The following is a 25,239-nucleotide window of genomic DNA, read 5'->3' as shown; positions in this document are numbered from 1 at the left end:
ACATTTTTTCTTTAACTAAAGCATTTTAACACTTCACCTACAGTAGCAAATGATAACTGATCTATAAAAAATATATATTTGTGTGCATATATACACACACATATATATATGCACAAACACCATGACATTTCTATACAAAATGAAAAAAAAAAGTATGCTGATGCACATCATCGCAGCATATGCAAAATGGATTCCCTTGAGATATGATCTGAATGCATGTACTGTATGCCTGCAGGATCATGTGGGAAAGCACTCCCAAGTGTATATTCTCAAGTTGCTGGAAAAAGAGATGTGAACAAAACCATAAAACGCAAATGGTTTGCAAACCATAACTTTTCTGTATTGCCCAGCACCCACAAACCCTTGCAGCCCATTCTCAACAACTCATATTGATTTTTATACTTGCAATAAATCATTGTGGTGGCAGGGTCTCTTTTTTTCCATCATCACCAAGATATAGTACTTGGCAGATCATGAACTAGGAGAATAAAGTATATTAGTATGAATGACACATCCTGGAAACAGTTTTTCTTTTTAGTTCACACAAGCTTTTATTGATACATTCTCATTAAATTCCTTACATACAGTTTAAGCAGTTCTGACACTGATCAGTGTTCTCTGCACAAAGCAATATTAAGACTGTCGATTCAGCAGCAGCCGTCACTGAGACATCCACGAAACCAAGAATTTGGTAAAGTACAGTAAATATTTCCCTTGCTCTCAGGATGGCTGCATCTAGTGTTGTAATGATGAACATTGGTTCGGAGGCTGCACTGGGTTATCAGTAAACATGAGGTCATACGAGATTTCAATAACATGCATTTCCATTGGATAATAATATTTGGACAAAGCAGTTATCAGCATACAAGTGAGGTTCGGAGAAATCGCATTAAAGGAGTTCTCCAGGTTTGAACAGTAAGTTTACAAAAAATACAGCAATTTTGACTTGTGTAACGAGATTCACATGTGCAAAGTTAATGCAAAACAATATAAAAGTCCACTATAATCAATGGGCATTGTTACATGTTCAGGGACCATCTGCAAACCTTCACTCATATCAGCTACAGTGTCCAGATTATGGTGGAAGCCTGATGTGGAGGGGAGTTGCCTTATTAGAGAAGAATCACACAGTTTTCATTTACATGCCTGATCATTTTGTTCTCAGAGTAGATAAGCTGACCCCAAGTATCTGGTAGAGGCCTACTCTGCTCTCCCAATAAAAATGCATGAAAGCTTGATGGAGCTGAGCATGCATGCCTAAGGAAAAGTCAGGAGAGAAAGCAGTAATTCGGGTAACAGCTATCTCGTATATACAGGCACTTTACCTTTCTGAGTGTCCTCCCCTTGATGCACTGGAAAGGACCGGAAAATTGTACAGGAATTGGTAATGAATAAACCTTGGTCAACATAATCAGACAGACATGTAGATATCTATTGGGATGTCAACATTCGTTCTACATTTACACATAAAGATATTTTTCAAATTTGGTCGTATATTAGATTCTAAACTATGGGGGCTACAATTACCATCAATCGGATAATCAGAAAATAGGTCTCTGCAGTTCAGATAATTGTTAGATCTGATGACCCATCAAGACTAGGGATACAATATGACTTTATCCGTAACATAGGTTGTATGCTCAAAGACCGTTGTGCCACTGCTACGTCACAGCGTAATGCAAGTGAACAGAGTCCCACTGTCAAGCAAGGTGACAAGCATGTCACAACATATCCAAGTTTTTGCTTGTCACTGTACCTTGTGGGTTGCAATGCGACCCAGTTCACTTGCACTATGCTGCAATATAACAGCAACATACAGAGAAATAGATCTGTGTCATAGCCAAAGTCAATGGGGTATGCTTTTTCTATCCAAGCACCTAGTATTTCTGGCATAGCCAGGTTCCTATCGGGCCTCCTGATGAACCGTATGGACGTGGCAACGCGTCCAGGCGAGATCTCCTACATGGGATAAGCCCCCCTTTTTTTACTACTTCCATTTGCTGTGTAGTATACCTTATCTGTGGTTGTCTTGTGCACTAGGTTACACTCTATGGTTGGGCTTTGCATTTATTGCACTTTAATGTGCTTTTGTTTTCATGGAAGGGTGGAGTTTATTCCAAAAGGACAATATACCTGTGGTTGCTTTAAATAGAGGGACATACTACCTGTAAAATATCTTTTAAGTGTATCATATTTTAGGGTTTTATTCCTAGTTTATACATACAAACATGAAAGACTAATTTCATCACATGGCTTCGTTACTCTGAATATCTATGATTCATCTCTTGCACAAGCTATATGTTTTCCCACCTGTTTTAGTACAGGGCTTACTAAGGAAAGATTGGGACAGTCGTTGCTGAGTGAGGACGCCAAATTATCGTTCTTTCTAGGGTGCCAACCTCCACATTCAGTCAGTGGTCATATAGGGTTTAACCAGGGACCCTAAGGTTACTTTTTTGTTAGTATCAGACTATGTATACTTATCTTGTATCTTGTTGTTTGAACACATTTTTGTCTAATACACTGGGTGGTGTTTTTTAATGAATATTCAATGAAATCTATACATTTTAAGGGATTCTGTGTTACACAAATTATTATTTTTTCCTAGTCCTAATGATGCTTTCTTTTTATATCATAGCCAAAGTCACCATGTAGGCACAGGTTACTACTTACATGAATCACTTACTGCTATGATCATAACGTTCTTTATTGGCCAACTCGGCAAAGTGGGCTGTACATGTAGTCTTTAATAAAAAAAAAAATAAAAAAATAGAGCACTTATTTTTTACATGCAAAACTCAAATCAACTCATTCTTTAATGTCATGAAACACACCAAAAAAATTACATTTTTCACAAGTCATGATTTTTAGAGAACCCCTTTAACCAATTACATGTCTGGAAGTGCAAGTTTATCAATACACATGATCAGAAAAATATAGTATTAAAAAAAAAACCTATATCAAGAAACAGAAATGAGAATGCATATTATATGTATATTACACATGCAGATAAGAAGTACATATATGTATGTATATATATATTATCATATATATAATACACAAACTCTGAGTAGGACAGAAATAGAGAATATAAAAAGGGAAATTTATAACAACCATGCTACTCCACCCTCATTTTGCAATGAAAGGCTTCCCATATTTCACACTATTATACAATGGTTAATCATGCTACAAGTCATTTTTAAAGCACAATGCAGTGTCAGTGTAGATATAAAAATAGGGGGAAGGACTTTATGGTTAGCTTACAAGTTCAGCATTTCAAACATAAATAAAATGTTAAATACAATTTTACATGTATAAAAAGGAGGCACGTGGGTGTCAAGGTAACATTTCCCTTGAGGACCTGGTTGGTGATTATCAAGCCGTTTGGCTGTAAACCAGAGGAATCCAACTTGTAGCTCCCCAGCTGTTGCAAAACTGCAAATCCCATTCTGTCCTGATGGGTGCCAGCTCGTGGAGCACGATGGTGGTTGTAATTCTGCAACAGCTAGATATCCATAGGCTGGAGACGCCTGCTGTAAACTATTAAACATACAACACCGTCAGAGTTCCCCATTACTATTGGCTGGGAATATCACCATAAGGTATTATATCGTGGTATGTCAAGTCGATACATTACATGGAATTTACTAACTAGTTCAATATCATAAGAAGTCGACTCAACATATTAATTCTCCTAAATGTATAAGTATAATGACCAAAAGTATTACCAACATATGATTTCTCAAATAATATACCATTACCAGGGTCCCCTAAATTGCATTTCTTTTTTAAAATGTACTCCCAATGCGTGTAGTACCCCTATGCTAAGTTAGTACCAAATAGTTTTTTCTTTTGCCTAGCCTTAGTTAACTTTATGCTCTGGTCTCAGGACAGTCGCTGACAGAATAGCACTGGCATATGTAATCGACATCAGATTGGTGGAGATCCAACAGAACAAATGTCCTTTACAACTAAAAAAAAAAAAAAAAATCTGCCAGCTTGTAACAATACAGAACGAGAATATTGTGGTACAATATCAGTGCTTAAACTACTCAAATTCAGCTTGAAATTGGAGAACTAGAGTGATTTGACCACACCTAAAATTCTTGCAAAGAAATTAGAAATGTGGATTCATTTCTGAGAGCAACCTTATGATAAGATGACTAATAATAGTTAGTAAAAACTTCCTCGAAAACCTAAAACTGTGAAGGTGACAGCAGCAAGTGTTTTGCATCGCTTAAAATAATACCTTTCTGGGCAGCACATCACTCAGTGTAAAAAGATGCCGAGAGCAATGACAGCCTGTACGCACAGAATGATCTACTACTGATCGTAACAGGCTATTAAACGACTGCCAATAAGCAAACATGTTGCACATTGGAGGTTGTTTAACACCGGCAGTCTAGCAGTGTAGGCCCTCCTTAACTTTGAATAGCATTTTACCACTTGCATCTAAGGGAGGCTGGCTTCACACATCAGATATTCATTTTCTGAGTATGGACCACTATGTCTGGACTCGCCGCATGTCTCCTGGCCCAAACTCAGCATTCTCATACATGCCTACAAGTCTATTGCGTTCAGGTGAGGACACCCGTGGCCGGTTCATATATTACAGTTCGCAAACAGACCATGGATATCGGACGTTTTACGCTAACCTAACTTTGTAAACACATTGCATTACTTCCCTTTCACTGATTCTAAGTTAAAGCTGGTGTAATAGTCCAGAGCTGCATTTACAATTTTCCTATTGTTCCTTGTTGCCTCCATGACTGGGACGAGCTAGTTCTCATGATTTGCCATCTGAGAAGTGTAGTCTTCATACCAGTCTACAGTAACCTGATGTGGGAGTCTACAAGACAGGAAATCAGCTAGGCTGTTAAAGCCCCCCCAGACATTAGATAAAGGGCCGTTGAACTTTGGTGGGATCGCCTAACCATCTGACCAGAGTATGTCAGAGGAGAGAAGGATGCAACCTGTTGGATTTCAGCAGCCGATCCTTTTGTTCAATTTGAAGACAATTCACTGCTAGATCATTCATAGAGAAGACAGGAGCATTATTCCGAGCTGAGCGCTCCTGTGTAGGGGGAAAGTCAGGTAAGATAATGGTCAACCCAACTATCAGCTAGCTAATGTGTATGGTCAGCTTTATGGATTTGCCAGTCAAGAACCTTGTTGACTATTTCTGACAGCAAATTTGGATCGTAATACAAGATGTACTGTATATCAGGCCCATTTTTAAAATGGTGAATAAAATTAACATTTTTGTCCTTTTACCAAATTATTACCTATATACAACAAAAGTGTTCAGAAAAAAAACACTTTGTGAAACTACTTGGGGTCTATGCATCTCAGATGACTAGATAAAGGCAGGTCCCTGGCAGCTTCTACCCTAGGCTGACAGGTCTCTTCTGAAGCATTTGTACAAGTAGAGACCTATCTGTCAAAAGGAAAGGGTTGGGTTGAAACCATTAGGAACTTTCCTCTGACTAGTCATCTCAGAACTGCAGTCACATCTTGCTTTTTAAAGTACTACATGTCTGTTTCAGCATAAAACATACATCTGCAATAATGAAACCAGTGTCTAATTTGGTTGTGTGAGCAGCATGAATCAGCTAATGGGTCCCCTTTAACTTGTTGATCAATCAGGGTCAAACCAATGAAATCCCCACTCGTTCTGAGAAGGAGGTACTAAAATGCTCCATAAGATTGGAATATGAGTGCCTTTTATTGTTTCTGGGACTGCAAGAGATAGCTTGGCTATATCCTGCACACCCATAGACAATAAATGGAGCATTTTAGATCTCCATTCTTGAAATTGGCGGTGCTCCTGATAGTTTGGATCTGCAGTGGTCAGTAAGTTTTTATCGATCTTCTGGATAGAAGATAACTTGCCAAGATGGGAATAAACCTATAACAGAAATGAGAAGGTGCTGACACTAAGGGATTAACCAGTTTAGAAAACAGATATTATTAATACATAAAGAAGATTAATTTAGGACTAAAAAACGTACCACAAGATGAGCAGGGTTTACTATGCCTGTAAAAGAATGCAAATTTATCTCCCTGTAGTTCATTCAACGCCAGAGCTTTCTCTGACACAAACTCGCTGAAATCTTTCAAAATAAATGGGAGTCATTTGCTGAATTGTAAGCGAGGTCATGAGGACATAATGCAATTATTGTTACCAAACACTCTATACTAATTGGCTTGATACTCTTAATAGTATTTTATTTTGTACACTTATCCTGTCTATTGTTACCTACAAATGGGGAGTCCTGATAACTTTGTATTTGTAGAATCAGAAGCTCCATAGTTCTGAATCATTCCATCCGTAACTTAATGATGTAACCCAAAACTTACAGGAGTTCTGCGTTTTCTAACTAGGAGAACAGATTACATAGACATTATTTTCTCTGCCTACAGGAATCCTACTTACAGAATCAATATATGAGCAAAATAGAACGTATTTCATTCATTTTTTGTAGTGCGTGTTTACTCTGTATTAATAAATGTGTTCATGAAAATAAGAAGCAGGCAGAATATGTGTGGAGCAACAGTTATGCTCCTTTGTGAGGGTATGACTACACAGGGCAGATGCTTTACGTGCAGATTTTGTGACGGATTTGCCAAAGAATTCTTGCTATGAATTGCAAAAAAATGGACAAAATATGCAACATATTGTAAGTTGACATGTTCAGTATTTAAAGGTTTTTTTTTTTAACTATAGACCTGAAAACTAACAAGTAGGTAGTTGTTAATAAAGGCTGCTACCTGCGTGTTCTAACTAGCACCTGCTCAGAGCGGTCACCAACTGCTCATGCCAGTCAGCTGCTCCACGTCAACAAAGCGGCTCTTCTTCATCCGGGCTTCTCTGTCGAAGAAGTGTAACTGCCGGCGTCATTTTGATTGGCAGCCGACTCCTCACAGTTTGGCAATTAGCATGACATCAGCAGTCATCAACAGAGCAGAGCAGAAGAAAAGCAGGTGCTCTGTAGAGAGCCACTGAATCGCCGACAGGTGCAGCCTGTGACCGCGCTCTGCTGGCAGATCGGCACCAGACACATCAGGCAGGTAGTTAGCCACTACATGCCTGTCAGTTTTTAGGTCGTAGTAAAAAAAAAAAAAAATAAATGAAATATTACTGGATAACCCTTTTGAAAGGAACCAGTCATGTCCCCAAACACTAATGACTTGCAGACTTGGGGGTTTATCTGCAGGTTAATAGCGTTCTAAAGCTGCCTGGCTGTTGCACAGTGCAGAGCTGGTTGTCAATGTGCCTTGGCGTTCTTACAGCTGCCGCTCACTATGTACAAATGTACTAAGCGGTGATTGAAGCTGTGCCTCTATGACTGTTGGATGCTGTCGGGAGGAAGAAAGTTAATTTCGTCTCGATAGCAAAGTTTTCCGACCAGCAGGCAGTCAGCTTTAGAATGCTATCAATCTGCAAGTTAACAATCTTTAGAATGCTATCAATCTGCAAGTTATCTATCTTTGGGAAGATGACAGGTTTTCTTTAAAATTAGCAATTTCAGATTTCTTGTCACAATGTACTGAAATCTCATCCATTTTGCTACCATTTAATACACTGTGGATTTGCCATCCGCCAGTCCAGATGAAAAATCGTTAGTGTATTGACCCTGTGTGAACATACTCTAAAAACTGTATTTAAACCTGGTTGTGATAGGAACCAAATATAAGGACTTTGTGGATAAATATGATTGTATGTGTTCCTATTCTATGTTCAGTTTACCCTATATTACATCTCATGGCTTCAAACAGTTGTACCGATATAGATTGGCATGTAAACCTAGGGTAAAACTGCCTTTAGGCACTTTTTTTTAATAAAAAGAAGCTACAATTTTATATATAGTTCTGTTTTAAACCCCTTTTCGTGTCTTTAAATGGTCATTTTAATTATACAAAAGCTTGGCGGTATCTAAAGTTATGCTCTGTTGAGTCCAGGCTCCCATTAGAATGAGGGGTTTGTGGTGTTTCTTAGAAAAGTACGTCTCTATGATGTAGCATGATGGTAATCTTTTGAAAAATGCAAACAAAAATTATTCCTCTTAACAAGAGGTCATAATAAAAAAGTAAAGAAAATTCTGCCCGCATCTGCGCAGCACCATTATTCTCCTGTACTGTGGTGCAGATATAAAAATAAAAAAAGATCACAGTGGTCCAATAAATTCAGACTTGGCTAGTTGGTAAAGAAAAAATGTATTCGAAAAAGCATGATGAAAATACTCACTAAAGTGTTCTTTTATATGGATCTATATAAATATACTAAGCCTCAAGCCTCCAACTACTGCGGACCTCAAGATTGCTAGAATATAATATTGACATTTTCAGACATTATGGTTTAAAAATTCTCAAAAAAAAGGGAAATAAGTTTTTCTGGTTGCTCAAAATCGTCCAAACATATTTCCAGTACTTTCTGTTTCTGACCAGGAGAAGGTAACTGATGTCATGATGCAACTCTGTAACACATGTGATGGAGGAATAATCTCTGCTGACATGCTTGTAAAACGTCAGGATAGTTGATGACGTAATAATATCTCTTAAGTGCCGGCATCCTTTTTAAAAAAAAAAAAAAAATAGGAAAATGAGACTGTACAACCTTTTGATGGAGTGTAACTCGAGGTTGATGCAATGTATATGTGCGCTCTGGAGGCTAAATTTCTTTTTTTCTGAATTGTCCTATTTGCACTCCAGCGATACAATATTGATTGATGCTTTTTCATTTACCAGATGAAAATTTCAGCATTAAGAAAAATATGCAGAAAGTCTAAAATAAAGGTATCCTGGAAAATGAAAAACTTGAGGCTTAACACACACATATCCAGCACATACAAGTAAATGCTCTGTCTATAATGTTAGTCTTCAGTTAGGAGTTTTTTTTCTTGTCGCAGAAATCTTTACAGTAGACTTCTGCCTGGTTGGCAGTAAAGTACTTTACGTCACACGAATAAAGTCAGTGGCTTCAGCCCAGATGCTTTGTGCTCCACCATACAAGTAACATTGCACCACCCGTCATCAGGCCGCCCCACAGCAAGCTGTACAGTATGTTCATAGGCTGCGAATAAAACACAGAACAAGTTATGGTAGGATAGATGCCAGTTTACTGATACCGTCAGGCATCATTTATACTATGAAAGCAACACAGGAATGAAAAAAAGGGTTAATATATTTATTACAGCAAAGCCTCTGGAAAGACCAGACTTCGTAAGAGAAGACAGTCTCCTTATCCATACCAATTGATAAATATGTATATGCACTAAATAGTATCAGGTGCTATGTGAATACAGTAAACATCACCTTTCATTCAGAAGCTGCACATAATAATACTTTTACATTTGTGGCAAAACCCCATATAAGTCTTGGCAGCTACTTAACACCCACATGTGGCCACAGTGGTTCAGCAATTACTGGAACAACAACATTACCACTTTTTGTCTCTGTACAGACTAGAATGGATTGTGCTGGATCCAGGTTGGTACCTGTAGGTGAGTACAGCTGAGTTTTTGGTTTTTTTTTTCAGTCCCCTGGGCATAATTTTAATTTGTGCAGACAACCCCTTTAATCAGCCCTTGGAATAAATATAAAACGCCCTTACGGTAAACAAAATGTGCACCTTGCTTTTGATAATGGTCAGCCAAGAGATGGCTCTCCCAACTCCCCCATGCATATGCATGTGTCCACCAAATGATCAGGTGCTGAAATTCAACAAGCCTGATCCTTCTTTTCTTTGGTAGATGATATCAGGGGATGTTAGAGAGATCCCCATACACATTAGATGGTCAGCCGATCCAACTAAATTTAGCAGCGTTCTATTGGGGGGAGGCTTTAATTTTTTGGGTTTTTTTTTTTTTGAGAGTATTGGGGGGCTTCTTATGATTTATAGCATGGAAAACATTAATTTTCTATGCAAAAATCAGCGCAATAAAGCAATAATTCAACTATGAGTGATACAACTATAGACATTCTAACTAATCCTTTGTGAGCTAAAAAACCCTGGACGAATTAATGGTTTATTCCCAAAATAACAACCTACCCCTTAACTATCATAGACAATGAATGAAGTGGGGGTCAAGTATTATGAACCACCACTGCGATCATGACAGGGCTCTGCAGAGGTGACGTCTGGTCATCTAATCCGCACAATGCAAGAGTTTAATATCATATGATGAATTATAATCTTCTATTTTGCTGTATATTTAGTTTAGTGGTTGAGTGGTGCACTTCATAACTCCATTTTTAGATATTTACCCCCCAGAAAACATGAACGAACAAAACAGAGCAGAAGTTTAGTTACTTTCCATAAGTGTATAAAAAAATTAAATAAAAAAAAAAAAAAAAAAAAAAGAAAGGAAACATGAGTCACTGTTGTAGGGAAATAATGATTGCAACAATTATTTGCTGTACAAATATTTTCAGATTAAAAGAAAATGTAAAATATGCTTCTTATTAGTCATACTAGCAGAGTATGTGATATTTACTGTAAAGGTAAATGCATATATTGCAGATTTGATGTCTATTTTCCATGTTGTTGTTGGTGTCAATAATACAGCACTAGATTGTAAGAGATTCGACAAAAAAAACCCCCAGAATCTTGTATTTAATAGTACAAAAATGTGGCATCCCGACACTTTCCTTTGAACACTCTCTTTTTTGCCTCTTTTCTCTCCTCCTTATATTTATGTTACTTATACAAGGTTATTGAATGAATGATATGTCCTAATCCAAGGTTAACAGTTATTACACAGACTTATCATTACTCTGAAATTGTAAGAGGTGAAGGCATTTCCTTAGCCTTATGTTCCTTTCAAGAACTTTGCTTATACATAATCAGTAAAAATTTATTGAACTGTTAGCATAAAAATGTAAGCAAGAAGTCCTGAGGATGGAGCCACTGTGCTGTCAAGTCAAGTAGGCTGGTCCCGCTCCTGGATTGACTGGAAACAGACACGCCCAATGCATCCTCACAAACAACCGCAAGTGGCGGCATCCAGCACATGTGCGAGAGGACATGTGCCGGCATTGGCTACAACAGCAAAAACTACATGCCTCTGAAGCATCGATCAATCCAAGAGGTGGGACCGGCGAATTTTACTATTGGGGAGAGAGTTCTGGTTAATTATTACTGCCATTTGAATACAAATATCAGTCATCAAGGTGAACTTGTTACAGTTAAATTACAGCTTGGTAGCAGTTTTTAGGCCTAAATCTTGTTAACCGGTTCCTTTAAGCAATAACAAAGCAAAATTCATCCATTTCTAGCAATTTATCTATTGCAATTCGATCTATTCCCCTTGTACACTGAACTACGGTAATTTTTTTTATACATCTTTAAAAGTAGTGATAAATAGTTATAGAGCAGGGTCCTCTTACTCTGGCCCTTTATTGTATTAGTTGTGTTTGGGGTGTTTTCTGAGGACTAGATTAAAGAAACTCCGATCAAGCACATCCAGTCCAGTACATTAAGTCCTCAACTTACTATTTACCAGTCAATGACTTTTAAGGAGAGATCATCAGTCCTTTTGCTCCAAAGCACATTAGTGACTAACACAAATAAAATTCCTTAAATAAAAATAACCAAAATCAGAATCTGGTCCTGCTTAATTCATGTACGATGACTTCATTTTCATAACTGAAAATGAACAGAGGGGTAAACAGGGTACAGATAGCAGCCCAGCTATATATAAACTCATACAAATAATTAGGATCAGAAATATTTGGATACTGACACAAGTTCTGGCATTTTTGTTCTTTTTAAAAATCTATTAAACATACAGTTATATAATCAATATGGGGCTTAAAGTGCAGACTCTCAGCTTTAATTTGAGGGTATTCACATCCTAATTTGAGTAAGGTTTAGGAATTACAGCTCTTCAATTACAATAGTCTCAAAGGCGCTTTAACCCCTTTACCCCCAAGGGTGGTTTGCACGTTAAAGCCCGGGCCAATTTTTACAATTCTGACCACTGCCCCTTTATGCGGTAATAACTCTGGAACACTTCCATGGATCCCGGTGATCCAGACAATGTTTTCTTCTGACATATTGTACATCACGATAGTGGTAAAATTTCTTTGATATGACTTGCGTTTATTTGTGGAAAAAAATGGAAATTTGGTGAAAATTTTGAACATTTTGCAATTTTCCAACTTTGAATTTTCAATCAAAGAGATATGTCACTCAAAATACTTAATAAGTAACATTTCCCACATGTTTACTTTACATCAGCACAATTTTGTAAAATCAAATTTTTTTTTGTTAGGAAGTTATGAAGGTTAAAGTTAAACAGCAATTTCTCATTTTTACAACACCATTTTTTTTTAGGGACCACATCATATTTGAAATCACTTTGAGGAGTCTATATGATAGAAAATACCCAAAAGCGACAACATTCTAAAAACTGCACCGCTGAATGTGCTCAAAACCACATTCAAGAAGTTTATTAACCTTTCAGGTGCTTCACAGGAATTTTTGGAATGTTTACAAAAAAATTAACATTAAACTTTTTTCCACAAAAAATTTAATTCAGATGTATTTTTTGTTTATTTTCACAAGGATAACAGGAGAAATTGGGCCCCAAGAGTTGTTGTGCAATTTATCCAGAGTACGCTGATACCCCATATATGCAGATAAACCACTGTTTGGGCGCATGGCAGAGCTCGGAAGGGAAGGAGCGCCCTTTTACTTTCTCAATGCAAAATTGGCTGAAATTAAGATCTAGACCCCCAGGGACTTATCTAGATGTGTGGTGAGCACTTTGAACCTCCAAGTGCTTCACAGAAGTTTATAACGTACAGCTGCAAAAATAGAAAATCATTTTTTCCACAAAAATGATCTTATTGACCCCAATTTTTTATTTTCCTCAATGGTAACAGGAGAAACTGGACCTCAAAAGTTGTTGTGCAATTTGTCCTGAGTATGCCGATACCCCATATGTGGGGGTAAACCACTGTTTGGGCGCATGGCAGAGCTTGGAAGGGAAGGAGCGCCGTTTGACTTTTTCAACGCAAAATTGTCTGGAATTAAAATCGGACTCATGACGTGTTTGGAGAGCCCCTGACGTACCTAAACAGTCGAAACCCCCCACAAGTGACATTATTTTGGAAACTAGACCCCCTAAGGAACTTATCTAGATGTGTGGTGAGCACTTTGAACCTCCAAGTGCTTCACAGAAGTTTATAACATAGAGCCGCAAAAATAAAAAAATCATATTTTTTCCACAAAAATGATCTTTTCGCCCCCAATTTTTTATTTTCCTAAGGGTAACAGAAGAAATTGGACCCCAAAAGTTATTTGGCAAATTGTCCTGACTATGCTGATACCCCTTATGTGGGGGTAGACCACTGTTTGGGTGCATGGCAGAGATCAGAAGTGAAGGAGCGCCAGATTTTACTATTATGGTTTGCAGGTGCCATAACCCACTGGGAGAGCCCATGAGGTGCCAAAACAGCAGAACCCCAAATAAGTACCCCATTTTACGAACTACACCTCAATGAATTCATCTAGGTGTGAAGTGATCATATTGACACCATCAGTGTGTCACAGAATTTTATACCATTGAGCAGTGAGGACAAAATAACTACATTTTTACGCCAAAGATTTTACAAGAAGTGGGTAAAAATGGCAACAAAATTTGTCCCACAATTTCTAATGAACGTGGCAATACCCCATATGTGGCTGTACAGTATTGCTTAGCCATGCGGAGAGACTTGGGTGGAACAAAGCGCTGTTTGCCTATTCAAGTGAATGGGTCTGTGCACATCTCAGTGTGTTTCCACGGACCGTGTGTCCATGGGAAAAACTTGCTGACATGTCAGTTTTTGCATGTCACCACGGGTCATAAAATGTCCTGCAAATGTGCATAAACATAACACACATTGATGTCATCCACGTGACACGCATCGGCGTCGGAGAAGAAGCGTTACAGTAAGTGCTGTTCCCCGGCGTCAGGTGCTGAAAACGGCTCTCATCATTCTACCCTGCTCATCCGGCCATTGACGCGAGCAGGGGAGAATGATGAGAGTTACATTTAAGTAATAAAAGAGACAGCAGGTGGTGGCTGATGGGTACTGTTACTTACTTGCAGCCTACCCCTGCTGCAACAGTGATAGCAGGAGCAGCGGATGGGAGTATTTATGTGCTGCTCCTGCGCTTTAAATAAATACAATAATTTAAAAAACGGCATGGGTTCCCCCCTATTTTTGATAACTAGCTACACAAAACTCACAGCTGGGGGCTACAATCCTCAGCTGTCAGCTTCAGCAAGGCTGGTTATCATGAATAGAGGGGTCCCCACGCTGTTTTTTTAATTATTTAAATAATAAAAAAGCAGTGTGGGGTCCCTCCCCATTTTTGACAACCAGCCTTGCTAAAGCTCGCAGCTGGGTGCTGGTATTCTCAGGCTGGTAAGGGGACATGGATATTGACCCCCCCAGCCTAAAAATAGCAGCCCGCAGCTGCCCAGAAAAGGCCTTTTCTGGCGCTTTGCCAGGCTCTTCCCACTTGCCCTGTAGCGGTGACAAGTGGGGTAATATTTGTGGGGTTGATGTCACCTTTCAGGCAACATCAAGCCCATGGCTTAGTAATGGAGAGGTCTATAAGACACCCCCATTACTAATCCTATAGTTGTATTGTAAATAAACACAGAATAAAATCCTTTATTTGAAAAAATGACAGACTCCTAAATTAATCTCAATTAAACCATACTTACAACCACGTCTAATCCAAGCGAACCCCTCAATCTCCTGTAATAAAAATAAAATAAAAAAGCAATAACATACCATACCTGTCCGTCGTTGTGTCCCATGTCGTAATCCATGTCTGGGGGATATACAGTTTTCAACCTGGACGGTGCCAAGATGCGACCGTCCCTGCTGAAAACCATTGGTGAATGAGCTGCTAGAAATGCAGCATCAGTGACCGGGGGTGATGTCATAGAGGTTACCTTCGGTCACTGAGCTCCATTTCCAGCTGGGCTCTATGACGTGAAAAGACGGGCAGAGTCTGTGACCACACCTGGCATCTACTGCTAGGTGTCAACTGTGAGAATCAGCTGACACCCAGCCGCGATCGGCCGTGCACCCCCTGTAAGCGCAGATGATCGCGATGATGTAATGATCCATCCATGGACAAATTGGCTCAGGTCACATGGACGGATCATTACGTCCGATGTCAGAAAGGGGTTAATAGGCTAATCCTTCGCTAATCCTTCATCAATTGAGTAGGTAAAAAGTCTGGAGACTATTCCAGATGTAGCATTTGCAATTGGAAGTTATTGCTGTGAATCCACAACATGTGGTCAAAGGAGCTCTCAATGGAAGAGAAACAGATAATTACGGTAATAGTCTGAAAAAAAAAGAAACTCATCAGACAGATAGTAGAAACAGGGGCGTAACTATCACGGTCGCAGCAGTTGCCACTGCGACCGGGCCCAGGGGGAGTCAGGGGCCCGGCAGGTCAGACCATGATATCTCCAAACCGTCCCGATTCTCACGGGACAGTCCCGTTGTTGACCCCACGTCCCGCCCGAGAACCTATTCTTCCTGCACTGCACTGAGCCGCCACGCCCCCCCATGCACCAACCCATCCTCGCCATCCCAGATAGACCCACCGCAGCCTGCAATGACGTCCTAGGCTGTTCTCTTTTCCGTGCGCACAGGACCTGTGACGAGGTCACAGGAGGGAAGGATTCAGGGGTCACATGATCAGGGGCCTCGTTGTCTGCAGGACTCTGCTGTGCTGGTTGTCATGATCAGGGGCCTCGTTGTCTGCAGGACTCTGCTGTGCTGGTTGTCATGGTGCTGGATGAGGTAAAGTTTCTGTGTGGGGTCAGGAGGGGTTTATAATGTGGATGTAGCAGAGTTGTGTGTGTACGAGGTGTACGGAGCGGAGCCACGCGTGTGCGAGGTGTACAGAGCGGAGCCGTGTGTGTATGAGGTATACGGAGCGGAGCTGTGTGTGTACGAGGTGTACGGAGCGCAGCCGTGTGTATATGAGGTGAGTGGAGATGTGTGTATGAGGTGTACAGAGCACAGCCGTGTGTGTATGAGGTGTTCGGAGTGGAGCCGTGTGTGTAAGAGGTGTACGGAGCGAAACCGCGTGTGTACGAAGTGTACGGAGCAGAGCCGCGTGTGTACGAGGTGTGCGGAGCAGAGCCGCGTGTGTACGAGGTGTGCGGAGCCGCGTGTGTACGAGGTATACGGACTGGAGCCGTGTGTGCATGAGGTGTATGGAGCGCAGCCGTGTGTGTACGAGGTGTACGGAGCAGAGCTGCGTGTGTACGAGGTGTATGGAGCGGAGCCACGTGTACGAGGTGTACGGAGCGGAGCCGCGTGTGTACGAGGTGTACAGAGCGGAACTGCGTGTGTACGAGGTGTACGGAGCAGAGATGTGCATGTATTATGGCATGGGGGCCCCATTTGAAAGTTCGCACTGGGGCCCATAACTTTGTAGTTACGCCAGTGAGTAGAAATGTTGAGAATGGCCAGAACAACAGTTTGGTACATTCTGCAAGAAAAAAAAGCACACTGGTGAGCTTGGAAACTCAACAAGGCCTAGATGTCCACAGAAGACAACAGTGGTGGATGATCACATAATCCTTTCCATGATGAAGAAACACTCCTTTACGACATCCACTAGAGTGAAGAACACTCTCCAGGAAGGAGGAGCTTCAGTATCTATGTCTACTGTAAAGAGAAGATGTCATAAGAGCAAATACAGAGGATTCAACACAAGGTGCAAACCATTAACCAGACATAAAACTGCCCAGTTCTGGAAACTAAGGGGTAAGGTTTCTCCTTGTGGAGAGTGACATACCAGCAATGGCTTGTCAAGGCAAGGAGGAGCTTTGTTTGGACAGATGAAACTAAAATCAACCTGTACCAGAATAATGGGAAGAAGAAAGCATGGAGAAAGTGTAGAACAGCTCATGATTCAAAGCACAGCACATCCTCTGTAACACATGGTGGAGGCCGTGTGATGGTGCGAGCATGCATGGCTTCCAATGGGGTTACTGGTGTTTATTGATGATGACAGAAAAAAACGGATGAATTCTGAATTGTACAGAGCGATAATTTCTACTCAGATTCAACCAAGTGCAGCAAAGTTGATTGGACAGCGCTTCACAGTACAGATAGACAATGACCTAAAACAGGGTTCCCCAACTCCAGGCCTCAAGGTTCACCAACAGATCATGCTTTCAGGATTTCCTTTGTATTGTACAGGTGAAGCAATTATCACCTGAGCAATACTAAGGAAATCCTGAAAACATGATCTGTTGGTGGGCCTTGAGGACTGGAGTTGGGGAACCCTGACCTAAAACATACTTCGAAAACAACCCAGGACTTTTTTTAAAGCAAAAAAGTGGAATATTCTGTAATGGCCAAGTCAATTACCAGGTCTCAACCTCATCGAGCAGCATTTCACATACTTGAGACAAAACCTAAGGCAGAAAGACCCACAAATAAGCAACAACTAGATTGTAAGCTTGTGAGAAGGGCCCTCACTCCTCTCGGTATCTGTTAATTTATGTGTTTATTATTATTCTGCAATGTCTTTTATAGTCTGTACAAGTCCCCTCTAAAATGTAATGTGCTGCAGAATATGTTGGCGCTATAGAAATACAATTATTATAAACCACTAAAGCAAGCTACAGTAAATGCCTGGCAAAGCCTTGCAAAAGGAGGAAACCCAGTGTTTGGTGAGGATACTTTACAAAATATTAAAATTGAACATGTTATTTATGGTAATTTGTCTAAATACTTTTGAGCCCCTGAAATGAGGAGGCTTTGTAAAAAAAAAAAAAAAACGGTTGCAATTCCTAAACGTTTCACAGGATATTTTTGTTGTATATATTGTTTTTTTACTGGATGCCATAAGGAACTGAAGAAAGGTATACGTGTTGAGATTTGCTACATGACTTCCTGTTAGTTGCTCCTCAGTGTAGCTAAAGAGTAAATGAGAATTATAAATTACAAGCAGAATTAGGATCCAATGGGTAAAGGTTTCTCCTTGCGGAGAGTGACATGTGAAGCATGCCGAGGTGAGATTTTTAAGCAGCAATGCTCCTCTGGAAAATATAATAATATAAATTCTGCATATCAAGCAGAACTAAGTTTATTTTATACACCGATGTGATATTCTACAACACTGCACAGAGATTAAGAATAAATAATACCTTTTACCAATCATGCAGATGAATAGAGATGGGTAGCTTGCAGATAGTTTTAGAAGCAGTACTTTTCCTTTAAGTAAAGAGATCCTTTCATTCTTAACCTTTGAAATCATCTGGGATTCTTGTCAGATGCACAGGGCTGGTATCATCTTAATCTCTTTAAATGTTTCCAGCATCTCAAACTGCGCTCAAGAACATTTAGGTTCTGTTACTCGGTCTCAATGCTCTTGAACAAAACAGTTCAAGACTAATCTTGGTCGTATTATGGTAACTATAAGTATTTAAAGTAGCATCACTTTAAAGAGGTTTTAAGGTGTCAGGAATAAAAAAAATCAACAACAAAAAAACAGCTATTTTTCCTACAGTTTTATTTGACAAGTTAGGCCAGGTTCAGATTGTGTTAGGGCAGTCCGTTCAACATATGCGTTAAACAGATTGCGCTAGCACAACAGCCTTTTTTGGATTGCGTTATGAGATCGTGCTACCGCAGATGCTTCATCTGCGCTAGCAGTGACGGCCCCTTGGACGCTGCAGACCGCGTCCGAGGGTCCGTCACAGAATGACGGCACATCGCTAACGCAGCCGATTGTGACATGCGTTAACGATGCGCTCATCTATAGCAGTCTATGGGTGCGTTAACGCATCCGTTACATAGCGTTAATGCCGCTATGTAATGGATGCGTTAAACGCAGCACCCGAACGCAATATGAACCCAGCCTTAGACTTGACATGCATGGGCAGACAAGAATGGATGGGGTGTCAAACACACAGGTCTTCAATGATCTGACAAAAAAAAAAATTATAGAGTTTTTCTATAGATGTTGGTGTATTTTTTTAAATACATTGAATTATTTTCCTGCACTGGTCTGGATTTCTATTGCCTTTAAGGCCCCGTTACATTTAGCGATGCACCAGCGATCTCGACCACGATATGACCCGGTCAGGATCACTGGTGAATCGCTAAATGGTCGCTAGTGAACTGCCAAACAGGCAAATCTCACTAGCGATGCATCAGCGGTCGGCGGTCGCACTTACCTTTCAGACGCGGCGAGGGTATCGGTCTTCCGCCTGCGTCCATGGCTCGCTCGTCGGCGCCAGCAGGAAGCCGACGATGAGAAATGGACCAGGCCACCCTCGAGCGATCAGCGATAGCCAGCGGGGGAGCCGGTCGGAGGCAAGTATCACATGTAGCAATATTGCTAGCAATATCGCTGCTGCGTCACAAAATCGGTGACGCTTTAGCGATATTGCTAGCGATATCGTTATGTGTAAAGCTCCCTTTTGAAACAGGTGACAAGTTTGCGGACAGCCACAACAAAAGTTCCTGTCACATATCAATGGTAGATTTTCCTTGATGAGGTTAGGACTCATTTACATTGCATAATCTGCGGCCCAAAACAACTGCCGATCAGCTACATGTTTGGTGATCGTTCAGTAGCCTGTTTAGACTGGTCGACCGCACATCCGATCTGCACGGAACGATCATTAATAAACCGTTCTGTGTGCATAGTGTATTATTGTTCTCGGCATCACATGCCCTGTTTATACAGCAAGGTTAACCGCTTCAGTACCATCTATAGTCCGGGCAATCCCGCTCTTAATTCCAACTCTGCAGTAATGTTCGAAAATGTCACTGCATGGGAGCACAGCTATACGTGATTGTGTGGCAGCAAAAACAGAGGAGATCTGACGTCAAAAGACAGAAAGAGTCCTTATAGGAAGAGCCCATATGGTTTATTACTATGGTAGTGCCATTTCTAGAAACTGCCCTATGTAGAGATTGGGCAGGAAAAAACACTGAAAGTTTTCAGCTTGGCTATGCAGTCCAGGAACTCAGGATCAGGGAGAGATAAGTAGTGTAATGTAAAAAGTTACAGTACAGATCGATGTATGCATTAACCGGTTATATAAGCCGACATGTTCACCTTCAAAAAAATGTACGGTAACTGTAAAAACGTAATGAGCAGCAATATAGTTAGAAGCCAAGTTCTCACCTGCAGACCATAACATGTTCCAGTCTTGGTTTTCTCCCATAGTATTAGATAGTGGTAAATGCTATAAATAATAATAATTTTATTTCTATTGCGCCAACATATTCCGCAGCACTTTACATGTTATATTTATACATCATATATTTACTAGATTCAAAACTCCTGTTAACAAACACAGAAAATCTGCAGAACATGTGAAAGAATCTCAAATGAACTTGACCCTAAAACCTCATGCAAGGAAATAGAAACGTCAGGTTATACCTGTGTTCTGATACACATCATATTTATTATTGCACTGGAACTTGACCCTAAAACCTTATGCAAGGAAATAGAAACGTCAGGTTATACCTGTGTTCTGATACACATCATATTTATTATTGCACTGGGATATTTACAGCCATACTGATAATTTCGATAGTAAGAGTGCAATGCATGTATATAACCAATGTACAAAACACACGTAAAAAGCAAATACAGGATAAATCCTGCCACTGCAAGAACCTCATAGGAAATGAGCATTGTTAGTGCTTCTTATTGTGCAATGTAATAAGCCATCTGCCATGTTACTCACGCCAACAAAGAAAAAAAAAAAAGCATAAAAACACAGTCAGCACTTTCAACCCAAGGGTGTGGGGATTGAAAAGAAATATAAAAATAGCAAAATTCTTCAAGAATGGGACATGGAGTCCAAATGTATAATTGAGTTATCAGTTTGGTGAGATGCAGTTACTTCTCATATTCCCAAAGAAAAGACTGGGGACACAGCATAGCACTATACATTATTTTAGGAGCAAACATGAAATGTTTTATTTCTGAGGAATGACTGAGATCTGGGAAGCTGAAGGACGACTTGGCTACCCTGGTATAGGGAGCTGAGCCAATAATGATAGAGCAGGAATGTCCGCGCTGTTTATTTAGCTGCTATTTATTGTGTTTACTTACATCCCATAAGTTTTTGCGTGCCTTAAGGATAGGCTTGTACTATGTTTCCCTGTGGATGCTCTGAAGGAGACAAACACATTTGGATTCATTTATAACAAATCATAGGAAGTCAATAGTGTACGACAAGCTACTGAGTTGGTGCCACATTGATATAAGATATCTTCACAACACTTTTTACGGAAAGAAAAGAATTTTGCCTGTATTTAAGATCGGCCATTTACATTTGTTTGGTGAGAAACCAATCCATGAGAACCCCGGAGACCATAATGATGAAAGGGGGCCTTCAATGTTCATGTTCACTGGGCAGCTGTGCAAAGTTTTGCACTTTTCAGTATCGGTCCGAAATACTTTTTTTTTTTTTTTTTAAACTGTCTTTATTGAGTGTAATACAAAGTATACATATAATGTCCAATAACATACAGTGGGGAAAAAAAGTATTTAGTCAGTCAGCAATAGTGCAAGTTCCACCACTTAAAAAGATGAGAGGCGTCTGTAATTTACATCATAGGTAGACCTCAACTATGGGAGACAAACTGAGAAAAAAAAATCCAGAAAATCACATTCTGTTTTTTTTTCATTTTATTTGCATATTATGGTGGAAAATAAGTATTTGGTCAGAAACAAAATTTCATCTCAATACTTTGTGATATATCCTTTGTTGGCAATGACAGAGGTCAAACGTTTTCTGTAAGTCTTCACAAGGTTGCCACACACTGTTGTTGGTATGTTGGCCCATTCCTCCATGCAGATCTCCTCTAGAGCAGTGATGTTTTTGGCTTTTCGCTTGGCAACACGGACTTTCAACTCCCTCCAAAGGTTTTCTATAGGGTTGAGATCTGGAGACTGGCTAGGCCACTCCAGGACCTTGAAATGCTTCTTACGAAGCCACTCCTTCGTTGCCCTGGCGGTGTGCTTTGGATCATTGTCATGTTGAAAGACCCAGCCACGTTTCATCTTCAATGCCCTTGCTGATGGAAGGAGGTTTGCACTCAAAATCTCACGATACATGGCCCCATTCATTCTTTCATGTACCCGGATCAGTCGTCCTGGCCCCTTTGCAGAGAAACAGCCCCAAAGCATGATGTTTCCACCACCATGCTTTACAGTAGGTATGGTGTTTGATGGATGCAACTCAGTATTCTTTTTCCTCCAAACACGACAAGTTGTGTTTCTAAAAAAACAGTTCCAGTTTGGTTTCATCAGACCATAGGACATTCTCCCAAAACTCCTCTGGATCATCCAAATGCTCTCTAGCAAACTTCAGACGGGCCCGGACATGTACAGGCTTAAGCAGTGGGACACGTCTGGCACTGCAGGATCTGAGTCCATGGTGGCGTAGTGTGTTACTTATGGTAGGCCTTGTTACATTGGTCCCAGCTCTCTGCAGTTCATTCACTAGGTCCCCCCGCGTGGTTCTGGGACTTTTGCTCACAGTTCTTGTGATCATTCTGACCCCACGGGGTGGGATTTTGCGTGGAGCACCAGATCGAGGGAGATTATCAGTGGTCTTGTATGTCTTCCATTTTCTAATTATTGCTCCCACAGTTGATTTCTTCACTCCAAGCTGGTTGGCTATTGCAGATTCAGGCTTCCCAGCCTGGTGCAGGGCTACAATTTTGTTTCTGGTGTCCTTTGACAGCTCTTTGGTCTTCACCATAGTGGAGTTTGGAGTCAGACTGTTTGAGGGTGTGCACAGGTGTCTTTTTATACTGATAACAAGTTTAAACAGGTGCCATTACTACAGGTAATGAGTGGAGGAAAGAGGAGACTCTTAAAGAAGAAGTTACAGGTCTGTGAGAGCCAGAAATCTTGATTGCTTGTTTCTGACCAAATACTTATTTTCCACCATAATATGCAAATAAAATGAAAAAAAACAGACAATGTGATTTTCTGGATTTTTTTTTCTCAGTTTGTCTCCCATAGTTGAGGTCTACCTATGATGTAAATTACAGAAGCCTCTCATCTTAAGTGGTGGAACTTGCACTATTGCTGACTGACTAAATACTTTTTTTCCCCACTGTAACAGAAGAACATTTATGCAATATTATTAACATTAGACGGCATTTTTTTTTTTTTAACTATAACACGCCCCCCCTCCCCCTCACCAAAATACTTTTTAGATGATTACTTTCCTCAGTGCTTGTTCCTTGGCTGCTTTTGCAATTCAGGATATTGTGCACACGTTTTTTTTTTTTTAAAGCAGTTCTACCTGGAATTTACCTGAAGAAAGTGTTGTAAAAAATGAACATAATGCACAGCAAGGTAAAAACGGCACTGCTGAGCAAATGGTGTGTCTTATGTCACATCTTTTAACCACTTCACTGTTCATTTTATCTGCTGCAGATCTACCAGATCTCTGTATAACCCCGCCCACACCACTGATTGTGAGCTTCCTGTGTGCACTGTGCATAGGCAGAAAACGGCCGATCAGTGGTAGGGACGTGGTTATACAAAGCTCGAGAATATATGGCAACAGGTTTACTAGTCCTATAATCATACTCTGCTGCTGATAAAATTGTGATTTTATAAAACCTACAGCAAGTAGTTCAGTAAGTGACATCACTGGAATCAGGGTCTCTGTATTATGCTGCTCTAAGGGCAAAAACTGGTGACAGATTCCCTTTAACCTCTTATTGACCAACAATATGTCTTTTTACTAACCTGGGATATAACAGAATACCATCCCCGGACGGGTGACAATCCTGTAGCTGTCAGCTGTACACTATAGCTGACAACTTGCTGCATCAGCCGCGATCAGTGTTGGTACCGACTGTAGTTGTTTAACCCTTTAAATGCTTCTGTCAATAGTGACTACGGCATCTAGATGGTTAAAGCGTTGGGGGGCTTCCTCTTTAACCCCATTGCCACCGAGATCTTAAATCGTGTGGCCCTGATATCTGCCATGGCAGTTCATTGCCAAATAATGGCCTTAAAGTCTGCCGGTTACAGTGGCATGTTATGGCATACAGTGGCATGTAAAAGTTATCAAAATTTATTTGGTAAAAATAAACTTTTTAATTCCTGTCATGCACTTTGCACTAATACTTGAAAACCCTTGAGAGGTTAATGAACTACCTGGAAGCAATTTCAAAAACGATGAGGGGTGCGGTTTATAAAGTAGTATAACTTTTGGGGGTTTCCAATATATAGGACCTCCAAAATCACTTCAAAACTGAATAAGTCCCTAAAAGAAATTTATGTTTTGTATATTTCCTTGAAAAAATGAAAAATTACAGCTACATTTTAACCTTCTAAAATGCTAACAAAATAAAACAACATTTACAAATGGTGCTGATGTAGAGCAGGCATGAGGAAATGTTATTTATTAATGTTTTTGTGTGATATGACTATCTGGATTAAAGGGATAATCAAAGTTTGAACATTAAATTTTTTTTTTTTACATTTCCCAAATGTCTATTTTTATAAATAAACGTAATACATGTCAACCTAAATTTACCATTATCATAACGTATGATGTGTCACGAAAAAAAACAAACTCAATCAATGGGATATGTTGAAGTATTCTACAGCTATTACTGCATAAAGTAACTGGTCACTAAAGGGTTAAAAGAGTATTTGTATTCTAGTTACTGATGATATATCACTACAATATGTTATCACTTAAAATATCGATTGGGATCTGACTTCCTGGACCCCCACTGATCCTGAAAATAAAGAGACTGCAGCATTGCTTTAGCATTACGTTCTCTACGCAGTTAATACATGTGCTACAGGGGGTGGCCCAAATCCTCAAGGCCCAAGAAAAACAGTGAAGGGGAAGTAGCAATAAAGTAGTGATGTGGTTCCTTCCTTTTCGGGGTCTTAGAGGTCTGACCTATAGCGATAAGTAAAGATATTTTGTTACTAAAGTATAGAAAGTTTGTTGTGGTTCTGCATCAAAATAGTATGTTGATCAAAAGTATTAAGAACTTCTCAATCTGAAACTTATTTTGTCTTTTTTTATCTATCTGACAGATCTGGTTTCAAGTATATTCTCTGAAGAATCTGCTATGGTTTACTTTTGAAAAACAATGGAAGGGAGTGGCGTCCAGAGAATTCATGTTAGTTCTGCTCCAGGGCACACATTCTACAGGCAATGTAATAACACATCAAACATCAGA

The 25,239-nt window shown here is 40.0% G+C and overlaps 1 protein-coding gene across 5 annotated transcripts in view; it reads right to left on the bottom strand.

Moving 5' to 3' along the window:
* Positions 1-525: 525 nt before the first annotated feature.
* The window catches only part of LOC141101628 (uncharacterized), a 271,446-nt gene continuing 246,732 nt past the window's right edge, over positions 526-25,239 (bottom strand). For all 5 annotated transcript variants that reach the window (XM_073590816.1, XM_073590818.1, XM_073590817.1 and 2 more), the window contains one exon: positions 526-9,073. In XM_073590816.1, the coding sequence (XP_073446917.1) occupies positions 8,981-9,073 (93 nt within the window). In that variant the 3' untranslated portion in view covers positions 526-8,980. The remainder of the gene's footprint in view (positions 9,074-25,239) is intronic.

Source organism: Dendrobates tinctorius, unplaced genomic scaffold, assembly GCF_039654945.1.
Source record: "Dendrobates tinctorius isolate UK_male_01 unplaced genomic scaffold, ASM3965494v1 ptg000120l, whole genome shotgun sequence".
NCBI classification, from domain to species: domain Eukaryota; kingdom Metazoa; phylum Chordata; class Amphibia; order Anura; family Dendrobatidae; genus Dendrobates; species Dendrobates tinctorius.
The sequence above is the reverse complement of the archived record's forward strand: the minus strand, read 5'-3'. Positions and strand labels throughout refer to the sequence as shown.